Here is a 15,845-nt window from a genome sequence, read left to right on the forward strand (position 1 = left end):
ATTCGCTTAACCGGTTGCCGACTGCGCACAGTATATTTACTGCGGCAGTCGGCCCCGGCCAGGCAGAGTGACGTAGGTCTACGTCGCTCGCCTGTCACTCCTTCTAGAGCCAATAGCGGGCGGGCGCGCGCCCGCTGAGGCGCGCGCCCGCCTCGGCTCGTTCACGGAGGAGTGCGGGAGTGTGACTGGCGGACCCGATGCACTGATTACTGCAGTAATGTCACTGGTACCCCCAAAAGTGTCAAAAATGTCAGTCAAGGGTCCGATCTGTCCGCCGCAATGTCGCAGTACCGCAAAAAAAATCGCAGATCGCCGCCATTACTCGTTAAAAAAAAAAACACCAAAAATGACAAAAATCTTTCCCTTTGTTAGTAAACGCGATAACTTTTGCGCAAACCAATCAAAATATGCTTTTTGCGATTTTTTTTTTACCAAACATATGTAGCATAAAACAAATTGGCCGAAAATATTAAAAAATTTTGATTTTTACATTTTTTTTGGGGGGAATTTCATATAAAAAAAAGTGAAAAATATTGTTGTTTTTGCAAAAATTACGCTCTTTTTTTGTTTATAGCGCGTGATCAAAAAATCGCACAGGTGATCAAATACCACCAAAAGAAAGCTCTGTTTGTGGAAAAAAAAGGACGTGAAATTCGTTTAGGTGCAGCGTCGCACGACCGCGCAATTGTCCGTTAAAGTCACGCAGTAAAAAATCGCAAAAAAAACCCTGGTCTTTTAGCAGGAAAATCCTCCGGTGGTAAAGTGGTTAAAAAGACTAAAGATTATAATGTATTATTATTAAATATTACTGTTTAGTCTTTAGAACTATCCATTATGTTTATATGTATATTTGCTATGGTTTAAGATGATCCAGGTGGAACTTCCTGTTGGGTGTAGTTGAGGTTGAGTACACCCAACAGGAACAGGAAGTCAAAATGCATGTTGATTGGAGGAGGAGGTATATATAATACCTGTGTTATCGTAGCCGGAGATACATCTTTGATAACGCCCTGGAGGAGGGCGAAACACGTCAACGCAATTTCCGGTTTACACTTGAAGTATACGTCACTTCCGGTTGCGGTGTAATGCAAGTCGGGACCAGCGCAGCCCGTGCAGACATTGCAAGTCTGGAAGTCTCTTTTGCGTAGGAGATTATACTACCACAAAGGCTTTTTATTACTCTGGAAAATGTGAGTGTTATTTTATATAATTTTTAATAAATTGTTGAAACAGGATTACACTATTCTGAGTCTTCCTTCCATATGGTCCCATATCTATTGACCCGCCGAGGAAAGATTGTTTACTGGAGTCCAAAAGATCAGCCCTAAAAGAAAAGAGCCCACTCCACACCGGACTAAGTGCGTTTGACCCACATGCAATATTGCTAAGGGGTCCTGGAAGTCTGGTAAGTGGAAGTCCATAGGGAGTGGACCCTCACACCATTGCATCTTATTTTTTTGCATGGATTGCCACCAATTTGCATATTAAGGAGCACCTAAGCACACTGCACCTTCACTGGATACTTGCTTAAAGAACTGAATCTGTTTGGGACTTTATTATATGTATTTATATATGCACCATTGCAAGTTTTATTGATTTATAAATTGTGCTTTATGCACAATTAATTACGTATATGTTTCTGCTCTATATATTTATACTTGGTTTACACTATTGAAGCACTTTATTTCATGTCAGGGTGAAGCTGGTAATCAATTAAGGTTACACTATTTCACAATTTTATTTATTATTTATACACATACTATTTAAGCACCAGTCACTTTATTTTGGCATACCCTAATTTGTGCTGTGTATCACCTTTTTGTCACTTTTAGAATACAAGTATTTTTGAACAGCAGCATTTTGGTTTGAGGGTAAAAACATATGTATCCATAGCGCAGTATTCTATTATTTTTTTTGATCTATAAATATTAGTACCCAGTTATATTATATACACCCAGGAAAGAATCCAGGCCTTTTTTAAAGCAATCTACTGAGCTGGCCAGAACCACCTCTTGAGGGAGTCTATTCCACATTTTCAAAGCTCTTACTGTGAAGAAACCTTTTCGTATTTGGAGACGAGATCTCTTTTGCTCTAGGTGTAAAGAGTGCCCCTTGTCCTCTGTGATGACCTTAAAGTAAATAACTGAACACCAAGTTCACTATATGGACCCCTTATGTATTTATACATATTGATCATATCCTGTCATGTACCTGGGTGTCCTTGAACTGGGAGGTTCCCGGTTTTGCAGCCTACAGGGAAGCTCTGCAGTCTTTGCAGTGATTTTCCAGCCTGATGCATTGCTTTGGACTCACGAACCACACCTGCTGCCAGCTGCAAACAATGTACAATTTAACCAGCACATAAATAACAGGACTTCCTGTTACTCAGTGCCCGTTTGTTTGGATTATCTCCCTGGGTGTGCTGTATGCTCTGTGACTCTGATTATCGTGTATGAACTTTTGCCTGAATTCTTGACTCCTCTCCTGCCTGCCGATTCTGTACTTCACTGCCAGCTTGTGTATGACCTCTGCCTGCCTGACCATTCTTTGGATTTCGTTTGTATACCACTTTGCCCGATCTGTTGCTGGCCCAACCTCCCTGACTACGTTTTCACCTGAATCCTAAGCACTCAAACTTCACTTCGGATGGCGGACTTTACCTCACAGGTACCTGACATAACAAACGGGCCACAATGACAGTGGATCCTGCTGAGATTGTTAAAGCGCTTACATGTCAGGGACAATTGATTGGAGCTTATGAACAGAATCTTTCTTCTCTGGACGCTAAGCTAGATGAACTTTCTGCTATGCTAAATTCTTGTTTGCCTGGCTCTTCTGTATCTGTCCAGACTACTGTTCCAATCCAACCCACCTCTTCTGTGCCACTCAAACTTCCCTTACCTGAAAAGTTTGGTGGTGATACAGAGGACTGAAGAGGTTTTTGTCGTTTGAACTTCCGCAACAACCCTGGGGTTTTCAGGACTTCTTCTGCCAAAGTGACTTTTGTAAGTTCATTGTTAAAGGGGGAAGCCCTGGCATGGGTCTCTCCTTACCTGGAACGTATAGATCCTGTGCTGCAAGACTCTGATAGATTCTGGCTTCTCTTCAGACTGTATTTGTCAAGTTGGATAGAGCTTCTGCAGCTGAGTGCTCACTTTTGGAATACAACAAGGTAACAGGACTTATAAATAAAAATGTGCTGCGCTATAGTATGGTGATAAGTGAAATCACTAAAAGTGATGGTAATTGACGTAGTGTTTGTGAAAAAGGAACCTGAAATTAATCAGTGGACCCTAATATATTATAAATATAAAATACTGTGCAAAAAAAAAAAAAACAATCAATAATCTATTGTGTCACAAAACATATAGTGCAAAATACAAAGAGGAGATATAGAGACAAGAGGATATTTTAAATCTCAGTTAGATCCCAATAAAGTCCATGTATTGAAGCACAGAGGAAATTTCAAGAGAATCAGCCACAGAATCCCAGGGAATGCATCCACACAACTCCTTGTGAAGATAGGGAAAAACACAGATGTGCAAATCACCCAAAGAAATCAAATGGCTGCTTACCAAAGAGAGTTGGTCTCTCAAACTAATGAGTGGACCTAAAACAGCTTGTATGTAATACCAGAGATGGCCACAAGATGTCTCCTTACAGGCTCAGAAAGCGATATCCACATGGTAGGGAAAAGATATATAGCAGGGACATAGCGTAACTCCGCATTTAAAAACGTTTATTTCAATAAAAGACAGATAAAACACTCACATTTTCATTGTATTCTCAAGGCATGTAGCGGTTTACAAATAGCCACGCCGGGAGCGAACAAACATCTCCCACGCTGTTGGTATCGATAGTAGCCGGCTGTTGGGGGCGTGGTCACGGCACGTCTGAGTCACCCGACCGGTTTCATCATACGCTTGACGTCATCCCCTGAAGCGTATGACGAAACCGGTCGGGTGACTCAGACGTGCCGTGACCACGCCCCCAACAGCCGGCTACTATCGATACCAACAGCGTGGGAGATGTTCGTTCACTCCCGGCGTGGCTATTTGTAAAGCTCTACATGCCTTGAGAATACAATGAAAATGTGAGTGTTTTATCTGTCTTTTATTGAAATAAATGTTTTTAAATGCGGAGTTACACTATGTCCCTGCTATATATCTTTTCCCTACCATGTGGATATCACTTTCTGAGCCTGTAAGGAGACATCTTGTGGCCATCTCTGGTATTACATACAAGCTGTTTTAGGTCCACTCATTAGTTTGAGAGACCAACTCTCTTTGGTAAGCAGCCATTTGATTTCTTTGGGTGATTTGCACATCTGTGTTTTTCCCTATCTTCACAAGGAGTTGTGTGGATCCATTCCCTGGGATTCTGTGGCTGATTCTCTTGAAATTTCCTCTGTGCTTCAATACATGGACTTTATTGGGATCTAACTGAGATGTAAAATATCCTCTTGTCTCTATATCTCCTCTTTGTATTTTGCACTATATGTTTTGTGACACAATAGATTATTGATTGTTTTTTTTTTTTTGCCCAGTATTTTATATTTCTAATATATTAGGTTCCTTTTTCACAAACACTACGTCAATTACCATCACTTTTAGTGATTTCACTTATCACTATACTATAGCGCAGCACATTTTTATTTATAATTCATTTGGGTTTTTTCTATGATTCCTTTGTGCAGCAGCTTTTCCTAATTATTTTTCACACATTAATTATTTAAATTAGCGCAGAAAAATCCACCACTTCACAAGGTAACAGGACTGTGGCTCAGTATGCTATTGAGTTCCGTACCCTGGCGGCTGAGACCAAATGGGACTTAGGGGCAGCTTTCCGTAAAGGTCTTGCAGATCGCATTAAGGAAGAATTGGTCTATAAGGACTCCCTAGTTTTCAAGGTTTCTATTTGAACCTGTTTATTGTTCCCAGGAAGGAGGGCAAGGTGCGTCCAATTCTGGACCTCAAGGCACTAAACTGCTTTTGCGGGTACAGAAGTTCAGAATGGGATCCATTTGCACAGTGGTGGCGTCCCTACATCAGGGGGATTTTCTCACAGACATCATCAAGGATGCTTACCTTCACATCCCCATCTGAATCGCCCATCAGCGCTTCCTCCGCTTTGCCGTGGGCGAGGAGAATTATCAATTTATGGCGTTACCCTTTGGTCTCACCTTCCCTCCCCGGGTCTTCACAACAGTGTTGGCCCGGTTCTAGCATAACTGCGTCAGTGGGGGATCGCGATACTGGAGTATCTGGACGATCATCCTTTGCGAGCAGAGTCTTCGATTGCTCTGTTGGCCAACTCTGAGATCACTCTGCAAACGCATTCGGTTGGATTCTGAATCTTCAGAAGTCTGCTCTGGCTCCGTCCACGAGCCTGGAATATTTGGGACTGACTCTGGACTCAGCCTTGGCCAGAGTGTTTTCTCCCTCTGGCAAAGCTTCAGAAGTTGCAGGAGGCGATTTGGCTTCTGCTGTCTAGCAGACAGTCATCTCTTCGGACTTGCAAATGGGTGCTGGGCCAGATGGTGTCTACTTTCGAGGCTGTTCCGTTTGCACAGTTCCACACGAGATCTCTTTAAAAAAAGGAGATTCTGGTGAAAGGGAACAAGGATCCTCAGTATCTGGACAATCCTGACTCTGTTAAGAAGGCGCACAAGGGGGTACCTGGTTTGGTGGCTGCGCTCTCCGGCTCTTCTTCAGGGAAAATATTTTCTTCCCCTGTACTGAACGGTTGTCACCACGGATGCCAGCCTATCCGGTGGGGAGGCATTCTTGCCAGGGAGTGTGCTTAAGGGATCTGGATTCTGGAAGAGTGCAGACTACTGATCAATGTACTGGAGCTCCAAGCGATCAGGCTTTGTCTGGATCATTGGACAAATTGTCTCCAAGGGTGTCCAGTACAGATTCAATCAGACAATGCCACGACCATGTAATATGTCACTCACCAAGGGGGCACAAGAAGTGTCCTGGAGGCTTGGCAAGTAGCCGCATTCTAATTGGGCAGAATGGTTCATTCCAGCCATCTCTGCTGTGTACATTCCAGGAGTGGAAAATTGGCAGGTGGACTATCTCAGTCGACAGGCGTTAGACCGAGGAGAATGCTCACTTCATCCGGAGGTGTTCCGTCAGTTGTGTCTCCGGTGGGGGACTCCCGAGGTGGATCTGTTGGCCTCTCCCCTCAACAGGAAAGTACAGAGGTTTGTGGCATGGTCTCTGGATCCTCTAGCCGACGCCGCAGATGCCTTATTGAATCCCTGGAGTCATTATCGTCTGATATACACCTTTCCTCCTTCTCAAGCTTCTGCTGAGATTCCTGTGCAGGATCTAGGCAGAAGAGATTCCAGTCATCCTAGTGGCTCCGGATTGGCCTCCCTGGTCTTGGTACGCCGATCTGGTGCGGCTGGTCGCCGATGCTCCAGGGAAGATCTGTTGTCTCAAGGACCGATCTTCAATTCCTGCTTTGCAGTCGCTGGCTTTGACATCTTAGCTGTGGAAAGCCTGGTGCTGAAGGATAGAGGGTTGTCTGATGTTTTAAAAGCTAGAGAATCTCTAATTCCAGGAAGATTTACCACTGTACTTGGAAGACCTACTGTACATTGCGTGGTGTTAGTCCCTTGGGGTTCACCCATGCTCCTTTTCGGTAACTCGGATCTTGGCTTTCCTCCAGCGAGGGGTCGAGCAGCGTTTGACCTTAAGTACCATCAGGGGCCAGGTTTCGGCCTTGGTGATTTTCTTTCAACATCCATTGGCCAAACACACCTTGGTGCGTACCTTTCTCCAGAGAGTAAGACACTTAACTCCACCAGTACAGTCTTAATTGCCGCCGTGGGACCTCAATTTGGTGTTATCAGTTCTTCAGAAACCTCCCTTTGAAAATATTCGGGAGATTCCCCTGCTTATGTTGTCCCAGAAGGTGGCCATTTGGTGGTTATTACTTCTGCACGCAGGGTGCCTGAGCTGGCGGCGCTGTCTTGTCGTTCACCTTATCTAGTGGTTCACAGGGATAAGGTGTTTTTTCGACCATGTCCGTCGTTCCTTCCAAAGGTCGATTTTCATCTGAATGAAGACATTGTGTTGCTCTCCCTGTGTCCTAAACCTAAGCATTCTAAGGCAGTTGTCTTGCATTCCCTGGATGTGGTTCGGGCAATCAGTGTGTACCTGGCAGCTACGGAGTCGTTTAGGAAGTCAGACTCACTGTTTGTTCTCACGGATGGACATCCCAAGGGGCTGGCTGCTTCTGCTGCAACCATTTCCAGATGGATCAGACAGACTGTGGTTCGGGCTCATTCTATTAAGGGTCAGGTTCCTCCTTTGCCTGTCAGGGCGCACTCTACTCGGGGGCTTAGTGCCTCCTGGACCTTCCATCATCAGGCGTCAGTGGTGCAAGTTTGCAAGGTGGCCACTGGTAGTCTGTGCACACATTCACAATGTTTTATAAAGTGGATGTGTTGGCATCTGCGGATGCTGCTTTTGGCCACAGTTTTGCAGTGTGCTGTTTAGAGGACTTGTCCTCTTTGAGGGTGTTTCTTTTCAGGAGAGCTTCATTTGTTCTCAGTTGAGCTCCATGTTACCTGTTTGGCAATGTTTAGCCTTGTGGAAGTTTGTTTCTGCTGTTCCCACCCCTCATATTTGACACTGCTTTGGGACGTCCCTACGGTCACAAAGATGAAGAGCTATGTCCATCAATGAATGAAAGAAAAAATAGGATTTTTGACTTACCGTAAAATTCTTTTCTCTGATGTTGATGTCCTGTATTGCTGAGTTATCTTCAAAACACATACCCCACAGCGTATCCAGTGTTGTACAGCTGTTTGGGTGACATAACCCAGGTCCCACACCACCGTCTTGGTCCTCTTCAGCTGGCAGCCAGCTCCCAATGACATGCCAGACCGGCCTCCAGACGATCCATATCCCTGGTCCTGCAGTCTCCTGGGAGATGTAATATCAGTATACCAGGTAGCTGCAGGACCAAATACCACATATAATGGCCTAGGTCAGAATTAAAATGAAAAGCTAAATGAACAGGGAGGAGACATTATTTGTGATTGTTGGGGGGGGGGGGGGTATGAAATGGAACAAACTTCCCTTTTGGTCTTCCACTTTAAGGCTTGCTGCCTGCCTCTGTTAAAGAATAGCCTTCTGCTTTGTTAGTGTTAGGCTACTAGAGGTAGGACATATACCCGGTGATCTATTGTATAGCTCAATAAACTACTAAAGAAAAATATTTTTACAGTAAATGCATGGTGGATTAATTTCAAAGTGAACATATGCTGCTTTTACAGGTGCTCATCCTGTGGCTAAATACCTTGGCTCTGTGGACTACAAATACAATTACCTCTTCCAGGATCCAGCCTGGAGGGACCTATTTACAAAATTGGATGCACAAACTTCAGGTAAGAGTTTGATCAAGGACTATTTAAAAAAAGTGATGTACTGCTTCGTGTAGACACAACTATACTTTTTAAAGTTCTTCCGCTGCACCAGTGACTGGTTATATTCATCTCTATGCGTTAATGGATTTATCATTAAGACATGATACTGATAAGAAAAGGAGTAGATGTTGGATTTCAAAAGTTAAAATTGCTTTACATTCTGTGACTGCCACGGTCTGTCTTCATCTTGTGTAGTTTCTGAGTGTCAGCTTCACTTAAGTGGAAGTAACCTCACTTTCCTTGGAGTTGCAGAACATACTGGCAGAGAATTTTCAGTATTTACATTTCAGTAACTGAAATTTCAGTATTTACTTTTCAGTAACTGTAGGTGGATCCAAACTGACTTGTTTTATGAGTATCTATTTTTTTTTTAATTCTTTCTTTTTTTTAATTCTTTATTTAGGTTTTTTTTTAAAACTTACAAAAAATAAAAACCAGAAAGGATTGCAGGCACCTACCATATGGAGCTAAGCCTAGAGGGTAAACACACATTTCTAAAGCTCTACAGAGGCTCACAGCTAACAGATAGATAGAAAAAAAAGGAAATAACGAAGTGTAATATAAAATATAATAAGAACAAAAACTGAGACGGTGTCCTCGAGGTAAAACATGTTGACCCACCTAGGAACCTGAGATATAAACTGGTGGGTGTCTAAAAGCATTTCACCCTAGTAAGTATCACTATAAACCCAGTAACATGAGGCAAAAACCTCAATAGGATCTTCAATATAGGGCCTGCCTATCACAACTATTGGGGGCAGGTTAATTCCGAAGGAAAAAAAAAAAGGGGGGGGCATGGAAGAGGAATGTACTGTAGGTGAGGGGATCGTATAGTACAAGGTTGACGTTAGTTTGCTACTGGAAAATCATCCAGTGTCCCTTCTGCATGGGTTTCTCAGACAGAGGCCTGTACTCCACAACCTCCAGTCCAGGAAGCCCCCTAATCAAGGTCAGGCCTCAACTAGCTGGGTCAGCCGAATAGTCTGTGGAGAAAATATAATCAAACCAGTAAAACCAGGTCTTACGGTTTTGTTCTTCTTTATGATTGGAAGCTGCTAGTATTTCTTCCATAGTGCAGGTTTCTTGAGTTTTGCAGGCTTTGGCTGTATTAAGCATTTGGATTGTGCAAGATTGTTAATAGCGCTTGGAGGACAAGGGGGCCAGGTGTAGTGGGTAAGCCGCAGGGTCGTCACCCTATTCCACATCAGTAAGTTTGTTTGTGCCACACCCGAGTCCAACATGGGCAGGTCCAAAAGATATGCAGCTATGTACCCTTCTACTAGGACATCTTCCGTATTGAGGGAAAAGGTGTAGGAAGATCTGAAGGGCCTGAGGGCACCTTGTACCAGTAGGTTAAAACCTTTTTCTTGTACAGCGATAGATATTGAGGCCAAGTGTGTGAAGCAACTGGTGTGGTCTTTTTGTTGTTCAGACAGACTGACCCCTAAAAAAGCTTCCAATTTGGCTATGTAAAAGCTGGGTGTTGGTATTCAGAGGAAAGAGTCAACAACTTATATGTCGTGGGGAGGCAGTGTCTAATGGGGGAAATGGAGAGGCATAACTTCTCAAAGCTTGTCAACAGAGGGAAGGGGGAGGCAGGTTTCCCCATACCCTACAAAAATTGTCATCTTTGCACTCCAGAATGTTAGCGGTTCTTCCGTCATATGCTGAAGCTGAGATAAAAGTTAAGTACCCTGAAGCAGTGAGAAAGACCTCCAAGCTGGTAAGGTTCACTGTAACAAAAGGGTGGAAGGGTTTGTAGAGGCTGGTGGGGGGGCGGACTCAGGTGTCCATCACTGCTGTCAGTGGGAAGGGTAACCTGCTGCTGTGATGTCTGCCCACTCAGTTCTAAGTACTTGAGCTGTATAGCCCAATAGAGGGTAGGCAGTAACCGAGGAGGAAAAAGTGGACCAAAGCCTGGAGGTGCCCTGTAGGGGTAAGCCCATAGAGGCTTCCTCAAGCTGGATCCATCATTTGCCACCAGCATGCGTACGCCAGTCCAAGACTCGGAAGAGGTGCACAGCACTGTGGTAGTTCAACAGGTCTGGGAATCCTAGTCTCCAGCTACGTTTGACAGTAGTGTGTGCAAGAGCTGATGGGCCTTTTGGGCCCAAAGGAACGTTGTAAACTCCCACCTGAGTTGCTTTAGGAAGGTTGTAGGGATCCTGACCTGTAGGGTTTGGAGCACATACAATAGGCATAGAAGAATTTTCATTTTGAGCACAGCATCCTGGCCAAACCAGAAGTATTAAGCGAACCATTGTTCCAGGTCTTGGCGTGTTTTCGTAACAGAAAGTTAGCAGGAAAGATACCCTTGATGGTAGGGGGAGGTTCATTCCCAAGTAATGGATGTGGTGAGGGGCCCATTTAAGTGAGACTTGTGCTAGAAGTTAGAAGCTAGAAGGTGTCTTTCAGGGCTTTCAGGGCTGCAAAAAGCTCTTCTGCAGTCAGCAGGGTAACAAGAGCTTGAGCATCTGCAGGGGATAACTGGGGCATGCCAGAGAAATTAAGATATCTGTTGAAATCAGGCATTCTGTCATCTCCCATGGGTGTAGACGTGGTGGGTGAAGAATTGTAAAATATTTAGCAGCCTACAATCGCCCAAGTCAATGTGGGGGATATACGTCCGCAGAGGGGCATCTCTTAGGGCCCTAGCTAATGTCTTCCCTGGCTTTTTGCCCCCCCATGATTTTACCAGTAAGAAGAGACTCAAGCTGCTCTTGAAGTGTCTGCAGCTCTCTTTAGGTTGCCTGAGCCAAGGACTTTTTGTGAAGGGATTTGAGGGACCGGATACAGGAAAGTAAGGACGCCACTGTTAAACACGCTGCCTCTTCCTTTTTGAACTCTGCAAAATAAGAAGGCCTTTTATGAAGCACTATCACCTTGGACGGGTTTGAAACCGAGGATTGATTGATAGGAAAGAAGGCCGTGAGTTCTGCCATAACCATAGTTTTAACTTCCTCAGACTGGATGAGGGCTTTTTGTTTGCAATGCCAGGACCTATCAGCAGTGCTTGCAGGGGAGAATTCTAATACCATTGGAGCATGGTCTAACAGGTTGCAGGTGTCTATGATCACCCTGTGGACCCGGAGAAGATCAGATTGTTAAATGCAGAAATCATAGATAAGGGAGTATGTTTGATGAGCTGCTGAGAAAAAAGTGTAGTTTCTCTTGTTATGATGAAGCACCTGCCAAACTTAGCGATTCAGAGTGCAGGAGATGTTAAAAACATCAGAGAAAAAGGTGGGAGGAGCCATATGATGTATCCAATAGTGAATCAATTGCAACATTCATACAGCCTCCTAATATGAGAAGTCCCTCGGTGAAGGGGAATCGTTTTCCAAGCCCATCTGCAAGAATGATATCTGCATGGTGTTAGGAACATTTAGGTTCCCTTCACGAATTGGTACTGGTCCAAAGGGTCAGACAGCACCTCATTGAGGATTCAATTGGCGTTGTTGGTGGCTACTATGCTAACCCCCCAGGATTTTGAGTCCGGGGAAGTGCTGTGGTATGCATGAGGAAAACAGCGAATGGTAATATGTTGGACCTTCCCAGTGCGAAAGGGAGTTTCCTATAAGTAGGCAACCTGAACTCGGGGCATTTAAGTTTTTTACATTACAGGACATACATTTTAGTGGGAGGCTTCGGGCTATCCCTGGGCCTGGGGAGATGTGAGGGACATGATGGAGTTAGCAGCCGTGGAGCCTGGAAAAGCCTGATGCATTAGTGAACCAAGAAATTCAGGGGGAAAAAAAAGAAAAATGTTTAAACAACTGGGGGAAGGAGGCAGTGGTGTCCTGCACTAAAAAAACAAAAAAAAAACAAGAGAGGCAGGAGAGGGCAGGTTGAGGCGGGAGCCCACCAAGACCTGCAGTATCTAAAAACAATCATGAGAAATCTACACTCTTGTACGTGCTACCACTCTAGTACCGAGAGCTGCCGTAGTGGAGCACCCTACGTGGAGCATGTGCCAAGCAGGGTAAAGAAACAGACTACATTAAAAGCCTGACAATCAAAGTAAAAAAACAAACTATAGAGGCTGGAATCTGCCCACCAGTCACCTCCACCAGTCCCCGCTGCAGAAATGCCTCAGCCCCCGCGACATTGGGGACTAGATAGGAGCTCACAATCCCCTAGGGCAGGGGTCTCCAAACTTTCCAAACAAAGGGCCAGTTTACTTTCCTTCAGACTTTAGGGGGACTGGACTGTGGCCATTGGGAGTATAAAAGGTCCCGATGTCAGTGGGGAAAAAAAGAATGCCCTATCGTTGGTGTCAGGGGGAGGAATTGTGCCCCATCATTGGGGTCATTGGGCCCCATTGTTGGTGTCATTGGGAGGAATTGTGCCCCATCGTTGGTGTCATTGGGGATGAATAGTGCCCCATTGTTGGTATCATTGGGAGGAATTGTGTCCCTTTATTAGTGACAGTGGGGGAATTATACCCCATTATTGGTATCAGTGGAGGAAACAATGCTCCAAAAGCAAGTAAAGGGCCGCATCTGGTTTCTGGGCCATAGTTTAGAGACCACTGCTCTTGTGGAAAAGGAGCCAAGAGCTTAACAACTTTTCCAGAGACTGGCATCCCTGGCCAACTATGCCACTGGATAGGGGGGAGGGGTGGGGGGTAGGGATCAGCAGACCCTCAGAGCATGGCCCACCACAATTCAGCAGTATATTAAGGTGCCCAAACCTGAGTCAGCATAAAAACAATAACAAAAAAGGCAACAGCAGACTCTACGGCAGGGAGCATTAAACACCAGGGGAATCCTAGGAAGGATTTCCCCTCACCCCGCAAACGGTCCCGGGCAGGATTCACTACTCAGTTGAAGTTGCTGGTGTAAAACATAGGTCCCCTAGGAAGATCTAGGGTGAATGAGGTAATTTTTGTCAATAGGTCAGCAGAAGGGGGGAGGTATATAGAGGTTAACTAAATTTTTAAGACGGATCGTCCAACCTGAATAGATATGAGGACAAACAACCTTCCGGGTCTGTTTTAAAATGAGTAATTTCTGCTGATATAGATTTGGCTAGCATTATGGAGAACTCCTCTGGAATAGAAGGTATGAGAGGTATGGAAGGATCATGCTATCCAAGCCTTCTTGAGTGCCAGAATTTTGGGGAGTACTAAATGTGTTTTTCTCTAGCGCTCATTGACAGACGTAGTCCTCGGTGATACACCACCTTCGGGTTATGTTGCCTCCACAGGAGCAGGACTAGACAGGAAATTAAAAAGCTCTGGCCACACCCTAGGGGCAGTCCCAGAGGGTATATCCTCTCTCTCTCTGCCTCAGCAAATCAGTTATTTTCTGTCTAGTTAGGAGTAAGGACCTAGATACCTTGCTGGGATCTTAGGTCCTGGCAAGATTTTTTTCTTAAAGGATTTTTTAGACAGCTTTTTTTCTCCAGTGTTCCTGTGAGATCTTCAAGCAAGAAAGCTGAACTGGGCAACGGGCTGGATGTTGAGATCCGGTGGTCACCCCAGTTCAGCCTACGAGCGCGTGCAGGCCATAGCTCCGCGCTGGGTCGGCTGCGACAAAGTCCCATTAAAGGACTGACCCCGCGAGTTAAACGTCTCGCTGAAACGCCAAAGACCATGAGTCACGGCGTCCATATCGGTCGACAGCCCTCCCGCCCCGGTGGAGAGGGGTACTGTCAGGAGTTGGTGCCCGCCTGGTTCCGGTATGGTGAGTAGTATGTTCCCCCTTTTCCCCTGACGGGTCTTGTGGTGAACGCGGGCCCCTCTCTGTATGGTAAGATAGAGTCCCTCTCTATCCTATAAATGACACAGATCCTCCTACTTTGAGTGTGATTTTATGTGCAAAAAGCCAGGAGGCTTGGTTTGGGAGCTAACAATCTAATTGTATACATGTTAAAAAGATTATAATCTGTGGCATTCTGGGAATCTTACGGTGATAAGAATAAGCTACCTACCAGTCAGAAGCCACGGACATGTAGACTGCCTTCCTAATCAGATCTCCAGCTATTAGCAGGCCTCCCGAATGGCCATGCGGTCCGCCAGGGCCGGTACCGCCAACCACGCCAAATCCCCATGCAGAGAGAGTGTTGTGTGCCCTGCAGCACACCGCTATTCAGTACAGGCCGCCGCCAATTTTTTTTGCTGGATCGCACGAGCCGCCATTTTGGCGTAGCCTCGTGTCTCCAGCATGGGGGCGGCCATGTTTGAGGTGATCCAAACACCTCGTGGAGCTAGGGGAGGCGCCGGAAGGCGTGCAGAGGGGCGGAGCCGCCTCCTTTCTTCCTGGGCAGCCAGCCAAAAGACTTCCTGTTTGTCAAGACAGCGCTGTAACCTGTTGCAGTTAAACTCTGAGCATCAAGTGGTGAGCCTGGGGGTCTATCTCTCTCTCTCTCTCGATCGATAGGGATCCCTAGCAGGTAACACTAAGGGGCTTTTTGTGGCGCTGGGGGTCTGAAAAAAAAAAAAAAAAAAAAAAAAAAAGTTTTTTATTTTTGAATTATATTATCCAGGAAGTGACTGGAATTATCATGGACCCTGCCACACATATTCCCCCACCTGTTTCCCTCGAGGGGGCCACGGGACCCGCCGGTGCACAGAGTGTAGAGTCATTTACAGCAATTTTGGAGTCTATGGTGGCTCGGGTGGAGGCGGCCTGTCAGGGACGGGGGTCAAGGAAGCGACCCCCGCCTACCCCTATACTATCTGACACCTCTGACTCTGATTCAGAGATGGTCACTGCAGTTGCAGGTTCCTCTGCAAAGGCTGTTATCCCAGGTAAAGCCCCCTCAGACAGTGAGGAGGACGCTTCTTCTCCTGCTATAATTCAGGAAGAAGCATTGGTGGACGCACTAGTTGTGGCAGTGCAGGAAACCTTAAAACTTGAGGCTTTACCGGCAGAGGCAACTGAAACAGAGATTCCTTTTGGTACTAATAAAGCCCATCAAAACGGTGAAGGTTTTTCCTGTACCCAAATGTTTCGGTAATCAGATTAAAGGAGAATGGGAGCATTCTAAACGTACCTTTACTATTTCCAAGCGTATTGCTAGACGCTATCCGTTTGAGGAATCCATCATTAAGAAATGGACGGTACCACCAGTGGTGCATCCACCTATTTCTAGGCTGAATAAAGCCACGGTTATCCCAGTGGAGGACACTTCGTCCTTTAAGGATCCGGTGGATCGAAAGATGGAAGCAGAGTCCCGCACCATCTTCTCTCTGATAGGGTCAGCATTTAGACCAGTAATTGTTATTGGTCTAGTTTCCCAGACACTTACGGAATGGGCGAAAATGGTACGCCAAGACCTTAGGGGAAAAGATATTCCCCAGGAGACATCTGATTTGATGGAACAGATTATACAAGGGCTACAGTTTATCTGTGACGCAGCCTTGGACACTACTCCCTTATTAGGGCATGCATCT

General features: G+C 45.4%; 1 protein-coding gene across 8 annotated transcripts in view; it reads left to right on the forward strand.

The window, feature by feature from the left end:
• Positions 1-15,845, forward strand: part of PACS2 (phosphofurin acidic cluster sorting protein 2) — a 1,277,570-nt gene that overhangs the window by 859,787 nt on the left and 401,938 nt on the right. For all 8 annotated transcript variants that reach the window (XR_014224766.1, XM_082242585.1, XM_082242586.1 and 5 more), the window contains one exon: positions 8,297-8,407. Coding sequence is in view for 7 of the 8 variants with exons in the window: in XM_082242585.1 (XP_082098711.1) it covers positions 8,297-8,407 (111 nt within the window). In the remaining variant the exon portion in view is untranslated. The remainder of the gene's footprint in view (positions 1-8,296; positions 8,408-15,845) is intronic.

Source organism: Pelophylax lessonae (genome assembly GCF_965119305.1).
Source record: "Pelophylax lessonae genome assembly, chromosome: 13".
NCBI classification, from domain to species: domain Eukaryota; kingdom Metazoa; phylum Chordata; class Amphibia; order Anura; family Ranidae; genus Pelophylax; species Pelophylax lessonae.